The 26900-nt window shown below is 39.9% G+C and overlaps 1 protein-coding gene across 1 annotated transcript in view; it reads left to right on the top strand.

Annotated features, from left to right (window-relative positions):
- The window catches only part of rabgap1l (RAB GTPase activating protein 1-like), a 112816-nt gene that overhangs the window by 6000 nt on the left and 79916 nt on the right, over positions 1-26900 (top strand). The window contains exons 2-13 of the mRNA XM_083911386.1: positions 1444-1660; positions 1756-1903; positions 3425-3629; positions 4739-4913; positions 5470-5627; positions 6317-6427; positions 8277-8343; positions 8595-8697; positions 10780-10946; positions 18044-18167; positions 22531-22624; positions 24293-24443. Coding sequence (XP_083767512.1) covers positions 1523-1660; positions 1756-1903; positions 3425-3629; positions 4739-4913; positions 5470-5627; positions 6317-6427; positions 8277-8343; positions 8595-8697; positions 10780-10946; positions 18044-18167; positions 22531-22624; positions 24293-24443 — 1641 coding nt within the window. The 5' untranslated portion in view covers positions 1444-1522. The remainder of the gene's footprint in view (positions 1-1443; positions 1661-1755; positions 1904-3424; positions 3630-4738; positions 4914-5469; positions 5628-6316; positions 6428-8276; positions 8344-8594; positions 8698-10779; positions 10947-18043; positions 18168-22530; positions 22625-24292; positions 24444-26900) is intronic.

Raw genomic sequence — 26900 nt, 5'->3', positions numbered from 1 at the left:
AGGGTGTTGTTTGGCTAGTGTCTGGCATGTCCTTGCTGTGTCTGTAGTACTGAATGGGTGTGTTGCATGGTGACAACACTGCACTGCATACGGTACCTTGACTATGATCGTAAGCCCAATTCAGACCAAAGATTTGCAATGATACGAGTTGAAACTTGCAACTACTTGCAAAGTGCAGGTCTGCAACGTTCTAAAACCTGATGCTGGCGATTTTACGGTTGCAACTTTATCTAAACCGTTCGAAAGCGGTTTCGTTTTCGTCTCGCCTTGAATCTTTGGACTGAACTGGGCTTAATAAACCTTGTTTTATGATGTTACATTACATTTAATTTAGTTGACACTTTTGTCCAAAGCAACTTCCAATAAGTGCATTCAACAATTATGTTACAAACAAGAAGAGCAAGTAATTAAGTAAGTGCCGTAGCTTCAAATAAGTCGATCTTTAGAGTGCTACATATAATTGCTTTTTTTTCTATTTTCCCTTTAAATTATCTTCTTAGCCAAGGTGCAGTTGAAAGAGATGTGTTTTTTATCTGCGGCGGAAAATGTGTAGATTTTCAGCCTTCCGAATGTCGATGGGGAGCTCGTTCCACAATTTGGACAGCAAACAGTCGTGACCTAGTCAGGTGACTCTGTGTTCCTCTCAGTGAGGGAGCAAGCCGATTTGTCGATGCAGAGCGGGGAGGGCAGGGTGTAAGGTTTAATCCTGTCCTGGATGTAACCTGGTTCTGATTTGTTAGTAGTACGATAAGCAAGTGCTAATGTCTTGAAACGGATGCGAGCAGCTACAGGAAGCCAGTGAAGGGAGCGGAGGAGCGTTGTAGTGTGAGAGAACTTCGGTAGGTTGAAGACCAGTCGAGCCGCTGCATTCTGGGCTGCATGGGTCGGGTGGCACAGGCCAGCAGAACAGCCAGGGGGGAGTTACAGTAGTCAAGGCGTGAGATGACAAGAGCCTGGACCAGAACCTGTGTGGCCTTCTGGGTCAGAAGACGACTTATCCTCCTGATGTTCTGCAACATATATCTGCACGATCGGGTTATTGCAGCAATGTTGGGGTTAAGGGAGAGTTGGTCGTCTAGTGTCACACCCAAGTTCCTTGCAGTTTGAGTGGGGGCTACCACAGAATTGTCAAGGGTGATGGTAAGGTCTTGGGTGGGAGAACCTTTTCCAGGAAGAAAAAGCAACTCTGTCTTGCTCTTATTAAACGTTTATTAGTCTAATAGGTCCTTGAAAGGCTCACCTACTTTGAATATAGAAAGCAATCTCTATCACTTATAATCATGTAAGTCAATTGAGCAAGTTTCACAAATAAGATTTTTTTATGCACCACCTCATCAGTTATATAAATGTCCAAAGCAAACAGTTTTTTTTCTTTTCAGTATGGTGCCTAAAATGTTCAAAAAAACTCCATGTTTTTTTTATCCAATTTGTTTGTCTTCCCAGAGAGCTTGGTAGACAGGAGAGGGAAGGGGAGAGCTTTAACCCTGGTCTCCCCAGTCAACACGGAGTAAACCAGCCAGCCATGGATGACCGCTCCTCACTCAGAAAAGTCAGCAGCTCTACTGAGTCGGTGGCCACCGTCACCAGTGAGGAGTTTGTTTTGGTACAGCCCAGTGCCTCAGGGTCACCGCAAGGCTCTGAGGGCAAACCAAGACTCAAGGTCAGAGCGTGTCCTTATCCCCCCCCCCCTCCCCCTTTCCTTACTTCTCCTTTGCCCTCATCCACATTTTTTTGCTCTTCTTCTTTCTCCCTTAGATGTCTTTGAATGGGAGTGAGCAGCTGGAGAAAGCTATGGAGGAGGTGTTGGATGATGACGATGAGGTGAAAGTGGAGAAGAGCAATGTGGAAAAGATGGAGAAGCACAGGGACCCAGAGAGCCGAGTCCTGGACCCCCGACCTGCAGGTATAGGTCCATTTACAGTCACTGCGTTTACTTGCAGGCATTTACAGTCAATTGTTCTGTCTCTGCACCAGATGCATCAAAACTGAAATATCAACTATATTGTTCATAGCGCATAAATTGTCCTTCCTTTTTCAGCAAGATGTTACGGTCAAAAGGCAGGACAAAACTAAAAGTTCAGTCAGTTATGGAAAATTGTTGCATGTTCTTTTGTTAGTGTATCTCTGCACGTCGTTGCACTTATCATTGTTATTATGGGGTATGTGTTTCAGATAAGTATTTTTTCTTATTTTTCTAATTTCAATGAAATTTAACAGAAAGAAGAAATAGCAATGTACAAAGCACTTGGGGTGGGTGAATCTTTTTTAAACTGGGCTGAATGCCTGAAAAACGTAGTTGTGTACATGACATTGACATATGAAAATATAGTTTTGCTCTATCAAAATTAGCAAGGCTGGTATCTGAACTCTCCTAAGTGGTTTGACTGTTCTGTATATCAGCAAGGACAGGTTGGCCCCGACAGCTCAACAAAAACAAGCGGTCGATGGTATACTTGCACTATTGTTTTTTTTCAGCGGCAGGTGCAAGGCATTACAGTTGCAACACCAGGTTCCAATCCCTCTGGGAAACTTCAAGGTTGCATTATTAGCATCTTTAGAGTGAGAGTTTCTAATATTCATCCAAACACTACACAAAGTTACCTGTCAAGCCCTGGATCTGAAGTCCAATGGAGAGCGCTTCTGTATGTATTTTTTGCATAAAGTCCTGCGGTGAAGCTCACACTTTCACTTTCAGGTGAAATGAAATGGCAAGTGATGCCATTTGTCAAAGAGGAGGGAAGCCTAAGCCTGTCACTCTCTCTCCAGACCTTCAGTTGATTTAGCAATGTTGTTAGCAATGAAGTTTGTAGCACAACAAACAAAAATTCAAGGTGTGTCAACTTTTTTGATAATACTGTCATTATTTCTAAACCTGCTGTATTTGGTCCTAAAAACAGGAGAAACTGTTTTAATTAATTTCACATGTATTTTAGGTACGTCTGTCAGAACCAACTCTTCGTGTGCAGACAACTTAACATTTCACTGTGGTGCCAGTGTTTTCTTCTTTACTACTGCTGAGTGAACTAAGAGGAAATAGTTAGCGTTGTGTAGAATAAAAGCCAGTCAGCAGTGGAAGTCCAGCTGCTGCTCTCATTGTTCTGCTTCCTGTTTGCAAAGTCTGAAAGTACCAGGTCACAGTTTATTTCAGAGAAGACCCGAAACTTCCTGTGTAGTTCTCTCACCTTTTGCTTATCTTTACTACTTCTCAGTTGTGGTTTTGTCTGTTTCTCTCTTCGCTCTCCCCTAAACGTACTTGTCTGTTGTAGAGCATGGGCTATGTTGTCGAAAGCTGATCATACAACTGATTTATTATCTTAGTTAAAATGTGTTGTACTAGACAGACGAGAAGCAAACGTCAGTTTAGCAAAGCTTGTGATATTCATTTTTCTGAAAAGTTGAAACACTTTCTGCTGTCTGTCCACAGAAGCATGTCCAGCACCACCAAGCCCCACAGTTCTGGAGGAGGACAGTGTCCAGTTCAACAAGCTCTCCTACCTCGGCTGCACCTGGGTCAAAGCCCCTCGCAACGAGGCAGAGGCGCAGAGGGCCATGGCCACCCTGCGAGCTGAAAGCGCCATCCCCATCCCCATCACCCTGCATGTCCCCTGTGGATCAGATGGCTCCGTCAGGTCAGCCACACATTGAGAATGAGACTGTGTCTATTGAGACCTGGGTCGCTGGTTAGAATGGCCTATGATGAAAGGAAAAGTAGAACATAGGTCCAGTGATAACTTTGTTAGAGGCATAAAAGGTGAACATCTCTACAAGGACTCTGAGCCTGACCACTGCATCACTACTTGTTTTGTAAAGCAGAACTTTGTCACACCACACAACAAGTTTGTGGTCATACAGCTGAGGATATCAACCAAGAACAGATTATCATTAATTATGTGCCTGCTACAGGTGCCAGTCACCTCTGAAGCCTGTTAGCCAGCACAAGAAGTGAAGTTACAGATGTGTTGAGAGGAACTTTCCAACCATCCTGAGTTATGAAATAAAAAAGGGAACATGAAATGTTTAGATACAGCAAAGGGGAAATGAGACATGTTTTTTTTTTTGCCGTGCTGAAAATATTGACTTTTCTACTTCACTTGATAGGGGTGACATGGATGCTTTACATTTTGATTGAATGGAAGCTCGGATGAACATAAAGTTTAATGTCATTTATTGAGGGAGAATATTACTGTGCAGAACTTATGTTGAGCCCAAAGTAATATTAAGTATCTGATACCAATTTGCATGATACAAGACACCTTTCAATGTTTTAAAATGTTAGATATAGATTTCTCGTGGATATCAGATTGTAGTCGTATAGAGATAAGGTAAATTAAAAAATGGATAAAACTTGGTATTAGATATTAAAATTGATTATTAAAAAGATAAAAAATATGTATTAACAAATTAGAGCCCTATTGATAAATTGACATTATTAGCCGACTGGTTGACAATGTAAATATATAATGTTAGATATTCTTTATCGGTTTAAAAGTAGGGCCTTTTGAGTACCTTTGCATAGCCATATCTGTGTAAAATCTGTGATTTTACATCAGCTGCCATATAGGTAACCTATGAATTTTAAGAATTTCCCCTGTAAAATCAGTCGCAGGAACCCCATATTGGTCGGGCTCTATTACAAATTGAAATTTAGTGTCTTTTAAATTGCTGACATACAGTATGCTGATTGTAAATCTGGACCAAAGCATCATTTTCACATTTAAAATATAATAACCCTCCCCAGGATTGTGGACCAGGCCTCGGGTACAGAGATCGCCTCATTTCCCATCTACAAGGTGTTGTTCTGTGCTCGTGGTCGGGAGGATTCAGTGGAAAGTGACTGTTTCTCCTTCACCGAGAGTTACCGGAGCTCTGAGGACTTCCAGATACACGTCTTCTCCTGCCACATCAAAGAAGCTGTGAGTTATACAAACTGCAGCTCAACATGGTTTTTCACTCCGCTAACTCGCTGTAGATAGAGTTTCAAAACCTTCAAGATCATCCACCCACTAACAGTATCAAAACACAATACACCCTCATGATAAGTGTGTACTTGTCTTGAGTGAATTCATTCTTAAGGGGCAGTAACTGACTACATGCTCTGGACTGAGAACAGACATTTCAACACAGTATGCTGTAAAAATGGTAGAGATTTTATGCACTGACACTATTAACCCAGCAGATGGCACTGTTCTCTTCTATTGAGTTTTCTTAACAATGTCCAGTTCTAGTCTACTCGTTTTTATTACTATCTTCGGATTCTTGTGTTGTTTTAATTTCTGTTTGCGTATATTGATTATATTTACTAATTTCTTTTTGCAACATTTGACTTAAATCTTTTCAGCTTGCTCTTAAGTGAGTCTATTCAAAAAAATGTATTCTTTCTTTTTTTTTTAATAAACATTTTCTTCCTAATCTTGCTTTCTCCTCTCTTTGCCTCAAGAACTTCTGTTTTCATTTTTGTTTTCTATCCAGGTTAGCCGTATCCTGTACAGTTTCTCAACAGCCTTTCGGCGTTCTTCACGGCCAGCAGACATCAGGGACACGGCGCTGTCTGGTCCGCCTGATGGTGACCTCTACACCTTCACTGTCTCGCTGGAGATCAAAGAGGACGATGGCAAAGGCAACTACAGGTACTTAGTCCACAGACACGCAGATACACTATACAATTAAATGATATAGGTGTGTCTCTCTACCTACATGTATTTTACCTTATGGTAATAAAACGCCTTTTTATGGAGGAAGAATAATGTTACTATAGTACGATAATGTGGTGGCATTATACAATACCTTTTCTAGGAAACACCATGTGATACATGTGAGTTACACAAACACATACTGTGTTGGATACATTCATAGTTGAAAGGCTTTAATATGCTGCGGTAATACTGTTTCATCTGACTGCTATTGTTCACCTGTAATGAGCATAATGGTCCTATCAGCACAATAAGAGCATTTTTCCATTTTCACAAGCCATCATATATCGAGTATTTTAGTGATGGATTTTCATTTTCTGGTTTCCTCTGAAATAAAATGGCCCAATGACTGTTCTCAAAGCACAGCAGACAACTGTAAAATACACAGTCAGAAGACTTGAGGAAAGATGTGTCATAATTATCATTAACTGGGCTAGTCATGTTAAGGTAATGAAAATTGAGCAAAAAAACAAACAAACAGAGAGAACAGTAATATAAATCAAGGTCAATTCAAAATACACTTAAAATTGCATTAAAGAACTTCACTGTACAACAAAGCAAAACATCTTAACTGAATCTCATCTTAAACCCAACTATAATAACCCCCCTGTTCTTCCCTTCCTCAGTCCAGTGCCTAAGGACAGAGATAAATTCTACTTCAAGCTGCGACAGGGCGTTCAGAAGAAGGTTGTGGTTTCAGTTCAGCAAATGTGCAACAAGGAGCTGGGCATCGAGAGGTGAGGATCACTGAAAAAAGAGACGTTGCATGACAAGGTCCTAGTAACCTTTCGCTGGTTTCTTTGTTTCGGTTTGGGTCTGTGTCGCATGCGTTATCTTGCATGTATTGCTCTTATCTACTGTACATCTATAGTTTAGGTTTACCATAGCTAATCTTCAACTTTGCTTTCTAAATGTTTGGAATTGTGGACTATCAAAGGTCTATATCTCTATCTTTGCTTCCACTACTAACCCTTTGCTCGTTGTGATTGTCTTAACTTAAGTACTTACTGTACTTTGACAAGAGATTTGCCTTTTCAACGATCTTGGTGCTGTAACTGTGGACCAGAGTTTGTAAGGCAGCTGTCTCAGCAGGACAAATGAGCTGAACTACAGTAAAGGAGGTAATGATGTTGAGCTCAAAAACACTGTTCTCAACATGCTGGTTATGCAAATCAATAGCCTTGTTGTAAACTTGGAAATATGGAAAATTATACAAGACTTCCCAGACTAAAGCGCCACACTGGCTTTTTTTTTCACAAGGACAATGCATACACTCAATTGTCCAAATATTGCTGAGGGAAATCAATAAGAACAACACAAAAGTAAAATGAGTCAGCCCACCCAAATAACACAGTAAAATCAAACACCCCAACAGAGGAATACTTGTGTATTCAAATCCCTTTCAACTTGCTGCACCCTCACTCATTCTTATGTGTTTACATGCTCTATCAGCATGGCAGCACCAAAGAAGTAGGTCATCTTTATCTCTCCCCTCTTTCTTCTTCATTCCCTTGCCTCCTATCGTTATCAGAGGGAGAAAGACACCTGTCCTCTTTTTTATTTTTAGTGTCTATGGAAACTCCTATTGTGCTCAGAACTTTCTCGCGTACATGGCCCATGTTTGACATTTCTTTATTTTATTAATATTCATTTTTGTAATATCCTCAGTCTGAATGGTTAATTCTTTTGAAATGCTATTCCATCCATATAGTATAGATGCAGTGTATTATGTTCTGTTTTAATCCTGAGCAGCCGTATAACGCTCTCCTGGCTCCAGACCTTAAAATCACTCTGACCACTCCACAGAGTTGACCTAGTGAGTGTAACTAGTTGACAGTTCTCTCTGATATCGGGCAAGTGTGACACCTTTGTTTGAAAAAATACATTTTTACCTTGAAGTCTTTCTATCCACCCTGCTGAAATATCACTTTTAAAGACATGCTATATATATATATATATATATATATATATATATATATATATATATATATATTTAAATTCCCATACTGACCACTTGGTGGAACCTCCGACCTAAAGCTGAAGGGATTTTACTAAAACAAGTAAACATGTTGGATTGGTATGATTTGGAAACAACGTAAACCTTGCTGCTTCAGTACAGTGCAAACCTTAGTTATGTGTTTTAGAAAAAAATTACTATGTGATGTCTTTTTTTCTCTCTTATTATTTTTAACTTCCTGTGTGTGTATGTGTGTCTATACTGCCCTTTTCTGTTTGAGGTGCACAGACAGGGAGAGCTGGATCTTTTATCATTCTGAAGGGGCTTAGACATGCTCGGCTAGATTCCTTTGAGCTGCACAGGTCATCAAGATCATTTTAATTTTGGCCATGATGATATTCAAATTGACCAATGCACAATTTGAATTCCTTTCAGAGTGTCAGCTGAATGCCTAAGATATTATAATGCATTAACATTACACAATTGAATCATAGTTTGATCACTTGAGTTGTTTTCATATTCCAGTTTCCTTTCCATCCCACCTACTCTGTTGGTGAATGCAGACTGTAACTCTGCAGTGGAATTAGTGATTATTGATTTGTGATTAGCTTCCTTTGTCTTCCCTCTAGGTGCTTTGGTATGCTGCTGAGTCCCGGACAGAAAGTCTGCAACAGCGACATGCATCTACTAGATATGGTGAGCCGAGCCCAACTTAGCTAATTTACCCAATCTGTTTATTTTTTTCAGATGCATCTAAATTAGTGTTTTCACATTTACCTTTGTCCTAGTTTACATATATGAATCTGACCTTGCCTTCTTGTTCAAAATGTTATATATTCCTGTATCTATATTTCACATTAATCATTTTACAGAAACCTTAATGTGTTGTATATTATATGTTACAATACTTTTACACGTACATAATCGGTTCACTTCTACCTACACAGGAGTCGATGGGGAAGAGCTCCGATGGGAAGGCCTATGTGATCACAGGGACATGGAACCCTAACATGGCAACCTTCCAGCCGCTGAATGAAGACACACCTAAAGGTGAGGCGTATGATTGTCCCCCTAAATGTTATTGACACACAGATCACAGTCTTCACTTTCATCCAGAGTAGCTGTGAAACATGTTGGTAAAATGTTAAAACTGTCCTTCTTTAATATTCTATCACTAATAATTTCAGTTAACACAGCAGTGATTTGATTGTGCACTAGGTTTTTCTGCATTAATGGTCTGTGTCAAGTCACATTTCTTTATGTAGCACATTTAAAAACAACATGAGTTAACCTTAAGTGCTTTCTTTATCGAGGCGGATGGGTTAGGATCTGCCTCAATACAGGTATACACGATTAAAGAAGGGTGAATAAAAGGCAATAATGTATAATGTGATATAATAAAACAATAATAAAAAGAAGGCGAGACTAAAAGAGAAAACCTGAAACAACTAACATTATTGTTTAAGTAATAAAATGAGAAGTTAGGAGAGATAAAATAAAAACAACTGATTAAAAATGGGATGTTAGAAATAAGTAAATAGGCGACTTGAAAAAAAAAGCTATAAGGCACCCTCAGACTAAACTAAAAGCAATCATTACTTGTCGAAGCCTGGCATGTTTTCACACATTGTGTGAAAGTGTAAACACACTGTGTCAGACAGTAGAGCCAACAAAACTATGGACACTCCCATGTGTGAGAAATATAATTAACGGCAGAATTTTAAGAAGATGCCGTTCACTTTGCGGTCTGCCATTATTATGGCTTGGCAGGTCTTTGAACCTAATACACTTTCCTCCGTTTTTAGGCTCTTTGTTTTGCATGTAGTTATTAAGAAAGAGAAAGAGGGAGGGTTAATTGATTGAGTGTTTTTTTTAACGAACTTGAATTGAACAAGAACATGGAATAAAATATTAGGTATACAAAAATTTTAAAAATGTAGTGTCTAATTTAAGTTTTGCTGCCTTAAATCTGTGTTCATGAATTTGAATGCAAATACTGTATATTGGAGTTAAATGAGTTGATTTATCATCATATACCTGAAAAGATTTAAAAGGGAAGCATTTACACGTCTTCAGACTGGATCCCACAGAGCTCTAACATATCCAGGCAGAGAGCTGATCGTACCAAATCCTTTACAGCTACCAAATTAGACCAAATGGCAACTTGTTGTCTCAGATGCTCTGAGTACTTGAAGGTGGGTAGTAGGTTAAAGCAGTCTACCTTGTGGGAGTCTGACAGTAAACACACACACACACACACACACACACACACACACTGTCACTAGTTTTCCATTCTTTAGCATGCATTTTAGTGTGATGTGGATCTAGTTTACGGATGAACAAATAATCAGTTATTGGATCAATGATTATGATTGACAGAAAAAATTAAGCTTACAGACTTCTTTATCGAAGATAGTCTCGTTTATTCCTCCTTATAACAACCTGGAAGTTGGGATACTTCATCTACTATAGCTAAACTTTCTTTCCTTGTCAGAAGCATGAAGCGATTTGTTAGTTTGAGGCTCACATCTCTTTGTGTATGAAGTTACTGTAAACCAAAACTGCTGTACCGCCAAAAGAAGTTTACATTCCAGTACTAAACTAGTAGGATAAACTTTTCCACCTAAAAAATAACTAAAATTAGAGACATTGATGTTATGTCCTTAACCACTAGGGGGTGTGCCATCACCACAGGATACATGGTGTGGACACCATGCCCCCCCCCACCCCCCACCCCCAGAAGCAGTAGCAGCGAAATAACTGATTAAACAACTGAATGCTAAATTGATTGCAAGGTTTATTTTAGTAGTTTGGAGTATTTTTTATAAAAAAAAACATCACTATCACAAAAGAAAGGTTGATTTTCTTCCAGAGGTTGGTGCGGACTTACTAATTTGTACCAGCTTTTAGAATTTTTTTAATTCTTAACCTGGTTACACTTTGTTGCTGTAGCGCACAGAGAGCTGTTTGTCTTGTTTACACTCTATCACTGTAATTAAACCCACTCAACAATATAGATGATCGGTAAATGGGCTTCAAAGACTGAAATCTAATCAAAAGAAAAGAAACAGAGGAGTAATAGCTCCACAGTTACTTTTATATTGTTTTGCTTTTCTCTCTGGTTTGCTCCAGATAAGCAGGTCTACATGACCGTGGCAGTGGATCTGGTTGTCACAGAGGTGGTGGAGCCAGTTCGCTTCCTGCTGGAAACTCTGGTCAGGATATATCCATCAAACGAACGCTTCTGGTACTTCAGTCGCAAAACCTTCAGTGAGAACTTCTACCTTAAACTCAGACAGGTATTTTGACTGCAACTATTATATCCCTCACAGAACCTGCACTCATTTTCATACTTTACACATACCGCTATATTTTTGTTTAGACCCAAGTCTAACTGCTTGACTAACTGGCATGAATTAACTAAAGAAGGTTTGTGGGCTTCTGGTTTGTGGCTAGGTTGATTTCTGGTGAGTTGTGCATTGGCGCAGGAAGAGATGCAGGACCCTCTACTTTTTCTGTTAACCTTGTTTAACTGCAATACAAATATATATATATATATATATATATATTATTAAAAGAAGAATTCATATAAGTATATTTTGGGTTCCAAAAATCCAATCCACTACTCTTCCCAGACAAGCCTTCGTATGTGGCCAGAACGGAATGAGAACTTCTGCTCATCTTTCAGTAGCAGAAATGTATTGAACTGAAATAGTTTTCATGTCGGCTTCATGGGAAGAAATCAGCAATGTTTACGTTTATTAGTTGATTGATTTTATTTTCCTGCCCACCGTAGCCCTGCAGATGAGGGGAATTAGCCTGAATTGAAACACACCCATAGACAAACCTGGAGCCTTGATCAATGTAGATCCGGTTAATAAATTCAAAAATGCTTCCAAAATGCTCTCGGTAGGATAATAAGCAGAGGGGATGGAGTCTGGAGTTTTTGTTAACGGAGACAACAGAGTGTCAGCTGTCTCATATGAACTTCTGCAGGGTCAATGTGCATCGGTCCACGCTCATTTCCTGTATGAAATGGCTGTATCCTCCCTGTCCTGCATTATTATTAACTATAATAACCTGGTTATGGGCCACATCTCACATACACTGCCTCAGTCGCTCCTCCTCTCCTTGCATTTCTTATGCATTAGTGTGCGTAGTTGTTATTCCATCTGAAATTGGTGTTCAAGTTTGCTGTCTGTTGTAAAGCGTTTTAACATAGTGCAGAGGTTTCTAGGTGTCCATTGCTGGATCACGACAGTGGTAGAATATTGACCTTCAAAGGTTTTAGCCCCTTTGACGGTTGATTGGTGGATTCCTGATACTCATGTGATATCAAGATGATAACATGCATGGTGTACAATTAGTGCAAACGAAAGTGTAAAACTACCCACCAGTCAGTAGAAATTATGAGGATCCTTCGATCATTGTCAAAACATCTTTGAGACAGAACAGTCCAGTTACTTCCAAGTTATTACTTCAAAATATCCTATGTCGATTTGCGACGATTCATAGGTGTATTGGTTTGATATAGAGCCCGGCTGATACTGACTTTAGAGGGAGAAAATTCACTGATAACTGATATGGTGGCCGATATACAACTGATTCTAGAAATGAACACTAAGAAAATAAAGAATAAATAAAATAGTTATATATTTTCAGCATCAGTCAATTGTGAACCTTTTGATAGAGCTAATAATAGTTCTATAACATCATTTCTCAATCGCCCCAAACAGTGTTTTTTGCATTATATGCTCTGTAAAAAAATCATAACAGTGCATTATGTTAAAATGATCGAATAAGACCTTTGATATTATTAGTCAATATTAGGGATGGAACGGTTCACAAAATCCACTGTTCGGTTCATATCACGGTTTTGGTCACGGTTCTTCGGTTCGGTTCGGTTGTTTTTTTCTGTTTCTTTTAGATTCTAAAAATACCATGTATCAAATCTAAAGCCTGATAATTAAAAAAAAATGTAATCAGATATTCTTAAGGACATATCATGCAAAAACTGAAATAAGCAGGCAGCTTGCTTAGGGATTACTGTAACAATCTGAAATGAAAGTAAAGTGAGATTTTGAAACAGTAGGAGAGACATTGCTGCATTTACACGTTTATATATTTAGTTGTCAAAAAGGTAAACAACTGTTTGCTTTCTAGGTAAGAATATAAACACTTTTACATTATCAAATCTTAGAAAAAATGAAGAAAATAGGTTTTCTTTCACTAAAATATGCACAAACAGCAATCCCTGAACTGACTGAAATAGGCTACATCAGGGCTATTCAATTCATTTGGAATTGAGGCCGGTTGACGAAAATGATCCAAAATGAGGGGCTGTAAAAATATGAGCATCACATTAATGGATATTGTGAAACAATGCAGCGACATAGGAGTGCATACAGTAAATTGTCTTTATTTAATCAATGTAAATATTAGTCATGGCCTCAAAGTGCAACAAGCTTGTCAAAAACAATCCTTGTTGAATGAACATACCTGTTAACCAGAGGTTTTTTACTCAATTATTGGACTAAAGTACAAGTTTGAGGCTCTTGTCCTTTTACTTGAGTATTTTATTTTCATGCTACTTCATACTTCTACTTCACTACAAATCAGTGGAAATACTCTACTTTTTACTCCACTACATTTATCTGATTACTTCAGTTACTAGTTACTTTACCAGACTGACAAGCACATATGAAACATTAGTTTATTCATCAAAAACTGGACTGACACAAATGAACGAAACATAAATGCAGAGTAGCATGATTTTTCTGAAAATGCCTTCTCAGCTTATCCTCTTTACGATATGGCTGCAGAGTAAACTCAGGCTTCACAGTGACAGAAACAAAATCTTCTCTGTCCATTCTCTGGTGAACTGACGGTTTTCTGTGTCAACTTTTCTTTTTTTCAGAGTAGAAAGAGACGTTGATGTGGTGATTTAACCACGGATTTGACCAGACAGAAATGAACAAACAGAGCGGAGCTTAGTGAGCTGTTGCCAAGAGGATTCAGAAACCCACGAAGAAGAACGTAGCGGGAGCGTGCGTAGCGTTGTCCCGGCGCGCATGGAGCAAGTCTCCCAGCACGCCGGGATTTGACGCGCTGAGACGTAGCGCTGAGACGTAGCGCTGAGACGGATACGAAAGAGGACAGTGGTCATGAAGGCTTACGCTACATTGCACCTCATAAACCGAACGGTACACACGTGTACCGAACCGTGACATGCGTACTGAACGGTACAGATTTTTTCTGTAAACCGTTCCACCCCTAGTCAATATATATAATAGAGTCAGTCTATCATGATTTACCCGACGCTGTCCTACTCACTGTCCTTATTGTAATTAAAACTCAATAAGTTAAATGTAATGACATTAATAAATGTCTGAGTAGAGACTTTGGATGCAGAAAGGTGTCAGTCAGGTTGTTAAAGTAAAGTCAGTTTTATTGATATAGTCCAATATCCCACATCTCAAAGGGGTTTATAGCCCACAAAGGCATCACTTCCCAACTCGGCCCAAGCTCTCCAGAAGGACCAGGGAAAAGTGGAGCGAGTAAATGGGCAGCTTGGAGAATGTGTGGAGTGGAGGAGGAGGTCAGAGCGGGCATTTGGAGGCGTGGTGGTGTGTCAGTGACCGGTCAAATGCTGTACCCCAGAGAGCTGAAACACTTGGTCATGGCAAGAGCTTCAGATATGTGCTGAAAGATGCAAATGTCTCATCAGCTAACTTCCATTTCTGTCTTTCCATCTGTGCATCTCCCACTATTCCCTGCTCGTCTTTGTCTGCCTGTCTCTCGTTGTCAAGCTGGTGTACTGATGTTCAACATGTTGTACTCTCCCCCTCCCACAACCCAGTGTTTGTCAGATCTTTTTGTACTTAAAAGTATAGGATTTCAGGATCTGTAAATCTCACCTTTGCTCAGATCAACATTTCACTTGTGTCTGAAAATAGAAACTGTGCTAAACTCGGTTATCACATTTATCCTGTGAATAATAGTCACGAAAAATCCACTAATGATGCGTTTTGTTGATAGCGGCAAATAAACAGCTGCCTTCTTGTATCCTACTGTTAATGTTTAATGGCAAACATCACAGATTCTTAGCATGTTTGCTCCTTTGAGTGTCCTCACAACTTGTCTGATTTTAAAAAGTGCTGAGAGAGAGTGAAACAAGCACATTCACTTGACACCCAGCCTGAGCAGTTGCAGCAGGTGCTTAAAAAATATAGTTAAGCTATAAGCTTCCTCTTTCCTGTTAAAAAGCGGGTCTCCTTTAGAAGGCCGTGGGGAGCAGGGAAAGCAGTGGAGTGTGGGGAGGTTTTGGATTGTAGAGAGCTAATAAGAGGCTCTGTCTCATTATTGGCATGTGGGTAATTAACAGCAGCGGCCTAACTCGTTCGCCTGATTGCCTCTCTAGTTATCTCCTCAGTAAATGGAAGAGTGTTGGACTGGTGCTGTGGTTAAGAGCTAATTAAAAGATAATATTGTGTGGAGGTTTTTGTGGAAGATGGTAATCAGAGGTGATACACATGCATAGAAAATATGTGGTCCCATTGTCTTTATTTTGCCAAAAGCTTTCATTAGCCAGCTGAAGTACCAGGGAGTCATTATCTAAGCCAACTTCTCAGAATGTTTTCTGTGTCTGCATCACTGGAAAATCTATTCTGCTTGTCGACTTTACTGGAAAATAAACCCACCAGGGCTGTAGCCTACATCACCTGTGTCAAGTCCAAGTTGATTTCAGGATGAGTACTGTCAAGTCCACACCAGATTTAGACTGGGTTGAGACTAACTCAAGACTTGGGACTGAAGAAAACGTTACTCTGTATGTGTACATGTCTAAGATTTGAGAGTTTATGTAGACATAAAATGTCACAGGAGCTACATACATACACATTTCTCCAAGTGATTTTTTTCTGATGCTGAAAAATTAAAAAAACAAACCAAAAAAAACCCAGCAACAAAATATCAGTTACCAGTTTGTGAAATCATATACGTAGACTAACATTTAGCAGAGAAAGCTTTTCTTTCTTTTATCAACAAAGAAATTTAAATAAACTTGTTTTTCTTTTCTGTCTTTTTCTTATTAGAAATCCACAATAGATGGTATTGTGTTAGTACAGTGGGCCTTCTTTTGCCTTCATTTTGGTCACACTTTGATCACTTTTATATTAATAATTAATCCCATAGGTTTAACAATTCACTATAAGCCATAGCAAACAATGAGTTACCTAAGCCTCCCCAGATTTTCTCTAAAAATAGGCCAGGCTTGATATTCTCTCCCAATTTGTGCTCTCATCACTGGCTTGAGTCAGTCATTAGACGCCATGTGAGTGGGCAGATCAATGCAGCTCATTGATCCGTTCTACCAGGTGGAGGAGAGAGGCAACTGAACTACAGTAATTGAATAGACCAGAAATAAACATCAGTAGCTTTATGACACCCAAGGTCAAGTCTGCTGTTGTCTTTGTTCTCTTGTGCATTTCTTCAGTCTATTATTATGGATTTAAGGAGTATATACACATTTTATTAAGCAATTTTTACAGCTTACTGTAGCCAACACTTTCTTAATGAGTGGTCCCAAATCTCTCTACCTGTCGAATGCAAGTCAAGTATTCACAAGGGTTTTATCCCTATTTTACCAATTCCTGAGTGAAAAATAATAGATTTATTGCTTATTTAATTTATTTTAATCTATTGTTCCAACACAAAATTTCACACACAATGCTTTTCAAAGCTGAAAAGGACAGAGGATGAGAAAAAATATAAAACGGAGAGAAATATGAATCAAAGATGGTCTGCCAAGTCTTTGAACAACCTTTTGCCTCAAAAATATGACCACATATTGAAAACACACCAATAACAGCATCTCTCTGCTGCCATCTGGAAGGTGTCACAGGGTGTTTACAAAGCGGCATTTCTAGGATCAAAATCATCTTCTATTCCAGAGCCATCACTGAACTGAACTCTACAAAACGTTGTGCGAACTTTGAGGGCCAGCTATGGCAAAACTCTATGAAGCATCAAAAATCTGCAAAAAAAATCACGTTTTCCAGCGTAGTCCAGAGATGTTCTGTACCAAATTTGGTGATGATCTCTAAATTTGTAGGAGTAGCAGCAAAAAACAGATAAAAAGACAAAATTCAAAATGGCGGAAAAATCAATCTTGTGGCAATTGATCTGATGGGCGTAGCTTATACAGAAATTTAAAAAAAGCTAGTTTTGTTTCTGAGACTTACTGTTACTGTAAAGGTTGTTGTTTTAGCGCGTTGTTATATTTGGTGTCATTTGGCCAAATGGCACCAAATTCTACACTGCACTGGAGATTCTGTGAGAAAGAGCGTGTGTGCATGTGGGAAATCCTAATGTACCGCTTCAGCAGCTGCACAGGAAATTTCTTTGTACAAGGTGCAGTCACAGTAAAGGTTTTTAATTTGTTCTGTTCAGTCAATAATAGTTGGCTGAATCCTTTTTTACATTCAATTTCTGATTTTTCTACCCATCATCATTTTACACTAGGTAGGCAGTGCACAGTCAGCTTGTGGGAGCTTGTTAGCTGCCAGTGTCAGTCCTTGGATTCATACAGTATGGCTCTCCTTGTTCATGCCTGTGACTTCCACTAGGTCAGATTAATTGAGGGGCTGACCCGCAAACTCCTTGAGACACAGTTGTGGCTCAGCAGGCTCTCTGCTGCTGATGGTAGTATTCCCTACCTAGTACCACATACGTGGCTCTTTTATGATGTCACCTGATGGGACAGTGGTCAATGGCACATCTGAGGGTGGTCATGCTGATCGCTTTGTTGAGATTGACCCTTACTGTCAATCTTATACTTACACAAGAATACCTGCAGGTGTCTTCCCTTGACCTGGGACTGCTGTCTGTCCGAATGGTTTTCCAATGGGACTGGGACATTATATAACTAATTTCCTTAAGCTGCAAATGAATGATAATGAAATTTTCTCACTGGATGATCCACCTCCTCCTAGCATTCCTGTGCTTGAAGGGATCCATCATCTGCACATGTAAATGTGTTTAAAACTCATCGCTGCACATTGGTTGAGCCTCTCCAACTCAAGCCTTTTCTCTGTAGCATCTAATTGTGTCTAGACGCTGAATGATGTGCCTTAGTTGTTTGAGTCAATTTGTATATGCATTACTGCATGCACCTTGTTGGCTGCGCTGAATAAAGAGTGTGCGTGTGCGTGTGTGTGTGTGTGTGTGTGTGTGTGTGTGTGTGTGTGTGTGTGTGTGTGTGTGTGTGTGTGTGTGTGTGTGTGTGTGTGTGTGTGTGTGTGTGTGTGTGTGTGTGTGTGTGTGTGTGTGTGTGTGTGTGTGTGTGTCTGTGTCTGTGTCTGTGTCTGTGTGTCTGTGTGTCTGTGTGTGTGTGTAGCAGGCACCAGAGAGGATGGGTCAGAGCGATGCTGTGTATGAGGTGGTGAGTCTTCAGAGGGAGGCAGAGAGAAGCAGTGAAGGACGACTGGCCTCGCCCACTGAGGAGGAGGAGGCTGATGAAGGTATGGAGGTCTCTCTTTTTTCTCTCTCTCTTACTTTCTCCTCAGTTACACAGTTTCTACTCTCAGTTGAGCTAATCATATAAAATATATGCGGACAATGTCACCGTAGCAAGAATGCAAACTCTTTAGATCTTTTGAGAAGCTAGTTCGGCTTTCTCTGTCTCTGATAAGATACCAGTATTCTTTATCAGAATGGCTTTCCCCAAATACACACACGCACACGCACACGCACACGCACACGCACACGCACACGCACACGCACACGCACACACACACACACACACACACACACACACACACACACACACCCACCCACCATATTTTTCCTCCACATCTTGCATGATTGAAAAATGCCACCTCACACTGCGTAGTGCTGTACAAATCCCTCACTGCCTTTAACGTCAGAGAAAAATGAGACATTAATGTGAACCTTGTGAACCACAAGAAAGAAACAAATTGCTTTACCACTAATAGCTTGTCGGAGGGAGCATTTACTGTACATTCCACATATCCAGCATGAACGCCTCATATAAATGAGATCATACAGTAAGTCCAGACATTAAATCTGAGATAGTATAACCAGCACAACTACTCAGGGTTTTTTTTCATGTAGCAAGGCCTTGTCACAAGCACACGTGTGCTATTCACATCTGACATAAATCAACTGTGAAGTTTCATTTTGTTTAGGCACATAAACATTAGCTGGGTTGTATGTATATGTTTGTGCTTATGTCGGTTGTGTGTGAGTGTGGCAAGGCATGTGATAACAACAGTGTGTATATATTATGGTTGTTTGTGTATGTGTAAAAGAAAAGGCATGTATTTTGTGGGTTTTACAATGTTTGTTTGTGTGATACACAGTGAGCAGCAATGACTGCAGGCAGAATCTCAGGGGTTTTGATGGCTATTTGTGTGATACACGCTTGTGTGTGTGTGTGTGTGTTTGTGTGTATGTTCTTGTGCGTCAAGCGTGAGTGGTTTTGTGGTTTTGTGTGGAGCCTGTCCCAATCCTGTTAGGGCTTGTTGGCTTATAGCACTACAACAATGCAGTGTCAAACTACCATCAACAACCCCCACACGACCTTTTTTGGTAAAATGAACAGCCTTCCAGTTCAGTCAAGCTGACCAATGATCTTCCTAATGAGCCAAATAGTGCCATGCAACAATATGACAATGTCACAATATGAGACATGAAAAATACAAAAAAACAATTACAGTTTTCTCTGTCAAACCGAGCTATTGACCACTGCTTTGGTCCAAACCGACCATTTGGCACCAACGGATCAATCACAATAGAGTAACTTGTCAATCCATGTTGCTTGTGATATCAATTCCCCATAAATGTCTTGATTAAAACACTGAATCCAGTCAATTTAAACATGTCCAGTTTAAGTGACAGGCCAGAGTGGAGTGGATATTTCTCCAACAATAATGGCAGCTATGCCTGAGAGATGGAGGCAAAACAGCAATAACATTAAAAGCACCAACACTGGCTGTTAGACTCCAGTGGTTTCCAAACATGACCCAGTTACAGCCCACTAATATAAACAGGGCTGGCATTACCACCTGACCACTGGCTCAGTTGAGCAGGTGTTGCAGATTAGACATGGTCACAATTCAGACTGCACGCTTCCCAATATTGCTTTGAATAAAGGTGCATGCACATTTCTGTGTGCGTGTGTGGAATATTGTTTCATAGCAGCCAAATGAATTCAGATGGAGATCATCTCCTCTACTGAAATATTATCAAATATCCCAAATCTACTAAAGTACTGTATTTAACTACTTAATTATGTCATATAGTCAATATAGGGCGGCACGATGGTGTGGTGGTAAGCACTGTCGCCTCACACTTAGAGGGTTCCTGGGGCCCTTCTGTGTGGAGATTGCATGTTCTCTGGCTTCCTCCCACAGTCCAAAGACATGTATATGATAATTTGATGACTCGAAATTGCCCGTAGGTGTGAATGTGAGTGTGAATGGTTGTCTGTCTCTGTTTGTCTATGTGCAATGCGATAGACTGGCGTCCTGTCTAGGGTTTACCCTGCCTCATGCCCAATGTCAGCTTGGATCGGCTCCAGACCCTGATAGGGACAAGCAGTTGAAGATGGATGGATGGATATTTGTCAATATAAAGAAAAAGCCTTACTGGATGTTACGTTAATTAATTAGTCACACCTACGCGGGAAACGTATGACATTTGAACAGGATTACGTTACGACTCAAGAATCCATATGAACTTGATCCCAAAAGCAATTGTTATTATAATAACCAAGTCCAGTTGCTTTTGACTGAAATTGCTTTGGGGATAACGATGACCTGGACAAATGAGAACATTCACAGGCCCATATGAACTGGAGTACACAAAATATAAAAATAAACATCGCTGAATTTGAATGAATTTTTTTCCTCAAAATTGTGATACGGCAGTATTTCATCTTTTGGTATAGTTTGGCTTCTCTCTCCTTGTTGCCACTGTTAACAGTCTTTTACTTTTTCATCTTGAAGCACTAAAAGGTGTTAACAGAGTGGGAGGCAAAAATCATAACCCAAAGTCACGAGTCAGCCGCCGAGGCTGGAGCTGACGGCTTTCAGCTGGCACTGCGGGAGCTATTCAGAGGGCTTTTTCTATAACGCCCCTCTCCTCCCCCAGAGCTGAAAATTGGAGGCACTCAGGGCTGTGGAGCTGGAGGTCAGCCTCATTGTGTACAGAAATGAATACACTCCCGGTGTAGATGCCACCGCTGTGAGCACACACACATTCAATTCATGTGGATGTTTTTTTTCCTTTCTTTTTGGGAGCTGCAATGTGGAAAATAGGCCTAAAGCTGACTTCTCTCTCCTTTGTTTTCTTTGCTTTCCCTTTCACAGCAGGCCTTGTGATTGTTGCTGATTGTATTTTTTTTCTGTTACTTTTCTTTATATACAAGTGCAGCAGCCGGGCTGTGTGTTCCGAATTCATATACATTCAAACAGATTGTGATCAGACACATGCATGTATCCATACAGTCCTTCTGTTTCATCATTTATTACTGGAACCATCTTGTATGCATTATACAACATAGAGAGAAAAAAAGAGCTTGATTAATTCAGGAATCTGCTGTCAAATAAAAGTGCAAAGACAAAGTACAGGACATTAAATCCAGAATTTAAAGGATTTACAGTAAATAAAAGTACATTCGGAAGAGGGTAAAATAAGAAAGGTAGAGCATGGTCATGGTACTAGTAGGGGGTTTCTGTTCACTTTAATGTGGATAAAACCAATCCACTAGCGGCTTCAGCATCAGAGAGATCTTATTTGAAAGTAATCCTACACTGAATGCACAGCCCCTCTCCAGATTAAAAGGTAACAGTAATGGCCCTCGTCTTCGCGGTTTCTTTCATCACCTGGTAAGTCGGCAGTGGCATTGGACTCACGCTTCCTCGCCACGTGGCCTCAGCCAATCTGAGGACAGAGGCAACAGCTTTGTGCTGGTTCTGAACCATTTGAAAGGGCTCATCAAGCATTTATGAAGACATGAAAAGCTCCTGCTGAGGCTGTAAGGATGTATAGGACCAGCAGTGCATCGAGCATAGCGGCTGCCTGTTCCAGAAGAAATTGTCCTAATTCAATATTTAAGGCCAAAGCTGTAGTGAATGATGCCTTTAACACTTTTTGTTGTTGAGATATGATTGAAACCTAATGCCAGGCCCTGAGAGGTTTATCGCCACTATTCTGTGTGTTTTTTTTTTTTAGATCTCATCTCATTCTACCTGTATACTATGTTCTGGACATACTGTGTGAATCTCGTGTGTTTTTGTTCCAGTGGGCGGTCTCTGTGTGGGGATCGGTTCATCTTTCCAGTAGCAGAGCAGGCCAGACGGTCAATTAGTGCTTCTTCATCTAAACACACGTGGTTCGCCGTGCTTATTGCCTCTTGTCTGTCTCATGAACAACCAGACAGAAGAGCAGCAGTAATGGAAAGTGTATGCACTGCACAGGCACCCCCTTCTCCATTTGACTGTGTGGAATCAATAGTAATTGGTTTGAAAATGTGCAATGCAGTTCAGAATTCCCTAAAATGCATATATAAAAAAAAACACACACAAAGAGGTGTATACATCTGATTGCAGCAGACTGATGGCTCGCCACTCTAATCTTACAGATCCACAACCGCCTTCATGAGGTTAAAATGCTTGGGAAGATGAAACATCTTCAAGACCAAACAATGTGTCCAGTTCTCAACATGAAGACAGCTCAACATATTTACTTATATACAATTGTAACTGTATTCTCATGTGGACAGGGGTTACAGATATCAGAGATGATACATTTATGCTCTAAATGTCTGTTAATATCTGGGTGTGTCTGTGTTCCCTGCAGATAGCGACAGTGAAATCTCCAGTGGAACTGGAGACGTTTCCAAAGACTGTCCTGAGAAAATCCTGGAGTCCTGGGGAGGAATCCTAACCAGATGGTAATGGTTCAAACGAGACAGAAAGACTTTGAAAAAAATTTGGAAATTGAGAATTATTGAAATTGAAATGAAATTAAGATGGTGCAAGACAGTCGGAAGCTCGACAGAGAGAGGCTGAAACAAGGGGTAAGGAGGAAGATCATACATGATTGAGAGAAATATTGAGTTATGGATTTGTATATGGCGGGATGGAAAAATAGAAGAAATGGAAATGAGAAATGGGAATACTGGAGATTGACGGACATAGATGCAGGGAGATACAGATGCAGGGGAGTGTTTCCAGCTGTACTGAAAATGTCAGGCTATATTTTGGTTTTCACAAGACATGTACAATATGGCAATTTGTTGTAACGAGCATTCAAAGCAAAATCATTAAAAGTAAGCCTTATAAAATATCATCAAAACAGTATTGGAACAAGCACAGGCATATTAACCTACATTTAGAGAAACTTACTACAGAAGGTCTATGATTTGTGCAAGTAACTTGTGAATGAAACACAGCAGCAGCAACTAGAAATGCAATTATGTCGAACATGAATTTTAGCTCTTCATCTTGTGCAAATGCTCTGTGACATGACATGTTGATGCTGAAAGTTGAACAGGGCCCCACCCCGCCTCTTACTGACTGACTGTTTTATCATCCCTCTTAGTATAGAACTTACAGCCATTAATGTATCGACTAAAACACATACTGTTATTATTCTAATACTTTGTGCTTTTGCAGCAACCGGCGTTGATACATACAGCTTTAGGTGTGGCATGATTAACTGGATGAAAGATGCAAGATGTTACTGCCTTTTCATTTGATTTCACAGTCTGTTTTCTTGCTGTTGTATCAGCACAATGAAGTGAAGTAGTTTATGTGGAAATTGCATGCATATGGCCTCAATAAGTGCATTATGATGAGATTTCAAGCATCATTAAAAAGAGCTGACAGTGTGTTTTCAAAAAAGCAAGATATGTCAAGATGTGGAAGAACTCTTGCAATATGTCAGCACTGCAGTTAACACTCTGCTCTAATACACTACAGTATTGTACTTGGTTCTGTAGTTAGCAGAGTCGTTACAGTAATACTGTATTCAACATCATACTAAATACGATATTTACTGAGGTAGGTACAGTAATACTGGATTAATCCTGTAGTTAATAATATAATCTGCAGAAACAGGTGACCGTAGTAAATTCTGAAGTTAATACTGTAATGTCAGGGTGGTAGAGTGAGGCAGAGGACCTATACAGAGCTGCTTTAGTAGAAATTAAGAAGAACCACAAAGAAGCAGCAGTCTGGTCGTACTGGACAGCTCCTATTGTAAACATGTGTACCAGTATGAATAGGTAATTTGATGTTCAGTCAGCCCTACTTGGATAGGGTAAAAAAAAAAAAAGATAAAAGCATCGTGGTAATTAAACTATAAATAATAGCTACTTTGTAATTAGTAGTATTCATATATGGTATATGTAGTGCAACATGAATACTTCGGGTGACAGGCTACAACTTGATTGCTCTTGATTGACTCGATTGATCTTCATACTGTCACTGTACAAAAAATAAATTATCAAATCTGTCCAGCTGCACTTCACATTAATATTTAAAGTGGTTAAATTGGATTAAGTGAGAATATTAATTGATGGATTACCATCCCTACGTGTTGTGTATTTGTGTATCAGGCACGGGAACCTGTCCACTCGTCCAAAGGGTTTGCCCTCGTTGGTTCGCAGTGGCATTCCCGAGCCACTCAGAGCTGAAGTCTGGCAGCTGCTGTCCGGTTGCCACGACAACCACGACCTGCTTGAGCACTACCGCATCCTCATCACCAAGGTAAGCACGCACACACACACACACACACACACACACACACACACACACACACACACACACACACACACACACACACACACACACACACACACACACACACACACACACACACACACACACACACACACACACACACACACACACACACACACAGGCCATGGAGGGACAACTACTTATAACAAGTTGTATTTCTTTAATATTTTTTGTGAGATACAAAACACTTGGATGTTTGCAGTCTGATCTCACACACACATACACAAATGGCTGTTTGCTTAACTTATATTTCTATATTTCTTTTATCATGTTCTTCTCTGAGGGCTGTCAGCAGGCTTATTATTTTCCACTGGATTTAATGTCTCAACATTAGCTAAAAAAGACAACTAACAGACTGATGTGTGTAGATGTCTCTTCTCCTGCTCTGTATCCGTATAAATTTCAAATATAGAAGACAGTGTTCACAGGTTCTGGAATGATACTTTGCTACTTTATCACAGTTTTGGTTGTTTGCATGTGGAGAAATGGATCCTTTAGCATATAAATGATCTTTCTCTTGTGTGTGGATTTTTCTTACACCATATTGTAGTCAACAATCAATTGGTTCTCACAGGTATAGTGCAGGTCTTGTTTGTGTTTCGGTGGAAACCAGACGAGTGGTGTGAAATATGATATCATTGGCCTGATATCACACAGAAATGTCGACTAGTTACACTACGCTGTTTCCATCTTCAGGCTGACATCGCCTTCACTCTAACTAATTTCCATTGGGGAATTGGGATTTGATTTTCCCTATTTAATCACCAGAGACCTCTGGTTCGAGCTGCTAACTTCTGGTTTAACGATGTGCTAACTTCAATGTAGGTAAAATTATTAAATCGTGTGGATCTCTGGAGACTTTTTAAAATATTATTGGACCAAACGGATCTCATTCAAATAGTGAAACGGTAAGGTTGCAACGCTTAAAACTATTTATTCACCGTTTTCACAGCTGCAACAGTAGCATCCCACCCCAATCCCCCCTCCTAATCTCTCCTAAGGCCACTAGCCGCCAAATCTCTAGTCTCTAGTACGTACATTTTTGCTCTTCTCTAGAATGACTTACAATGTACGCAAACATATGGTACAAATCCAAAATGAGTGGCACAAACACCGAAATAATCAATAAATATATATTATTGGCAAGCAGCCGAAGGAGGTCAGCGTTAAGGTCAAAAGTAAAACCTTCAGAGGCTCAAGAGCAGAGATGGAAAAATTGTTTTCTTTCATATAAGTCGAGTAGCAAGCATTCAGCAGTTCTGAACTTTAACATTTTAGTTAAGTTCAAATGTGGGGTTTTTATTCATATAAAGACACTACTTTTTATCATGAGTTTCACTACACTAGACTACAGCTTTGTTGTTAGAGGGATTGCTTGATTATGATAAAAATAACAATACATCATTATGTAATCCAGTAAATGTATTACTTTGCTTGATACAGTATGTTGATGATTTCAAAAAAAACACCTTCATTTTATGTTATCTGTATTCATCTCTTTAAAGTTTTTTTCAACTAAAGTTGGCTTTGCTATGCTATTTTTCTATTGTTTTCAATCATAGTAAAACAAAACTCTCCAAATGTTGTGCAAACATGGTCTGGGGTCAGGAATAGTAAACGAGTCGGTCGAATGTCAAAGCCCCACTGGAGCAGATAGTAGCAGTAAGAGGTGATAAAAACAGGGAGGGCTGACAGATCCTTGCTTTTATGGATAATGCGATAGTCTTTCTATTTGCTGCACAGAAGCGAGTGAAACTACCTGCCTCGATCAATAAGTACAGAGAGAGAGAGAGAGAGAGAGAGAGAGAGGCGGGAGATAGATGGAAAGAAGAAAAATGGAGGGAGGGAGGAATGTGGACCCATAAATATGAGGTTGTAGTCACTGAGGGAGAATTGGAGAAAAGGAATGTGTGTTAACGTGAAGAGGGCCGACAGATTTCTCTCTTTTCTCAGAGAAATTTACACAGTCGATGAAAGACAACAGAAAATATTTGACTCTGTCTCTAAATCTTTCTGTTTCTGTCACCATCTTTATCTCTTAAATTGGGGCAGTTTTTGCTTTATATATCCCATTTCTCTACCTTGCATGTCCTTATTTCTCTTTCCCATAGTCTCTTTCTCTCTTTCTTTCCCTCCCTCCCTCCCTCCTAACATAAGAACAAGCTTCTGCATTTCAGCTCATTTATTCTCATTCCACTTGCTTGGCCATGCCCACATCCTCTGTCTTGCTGGAGTAGTGATGGTATTGATAGGCGGGTGGCCCGGGCTATTAATAGCTGCACCAAATGAATGGAACTTAGGGAAGATGGAGGAGGGAGGGAAAGAGGCAAATGACAGCAACAGTGTGGGCGATGTGGAGCTTATTAATGTCTGTTGTCTGGGCTCAGTGACGACGTTAATGCTGATTGAATTTTAAGTAATTGG

This window comes from Echiichthys vipera (genome assembly GCF_963691815.1).
Source record: "Echiichthys vipera genome assembly, chromosome: 3".
Lineage (NCBI taxonomy): Eukaryota > Metazoa > Chordata > Actinopteri > Perciformes > Trachinidae > Echiichthys > Echiichthys vipera.
The sequence above is the reverse complement of the archived record's forward strand: the minus strand, read 5'-3'. Positions and strand labels throughout refer to the sequence as shown.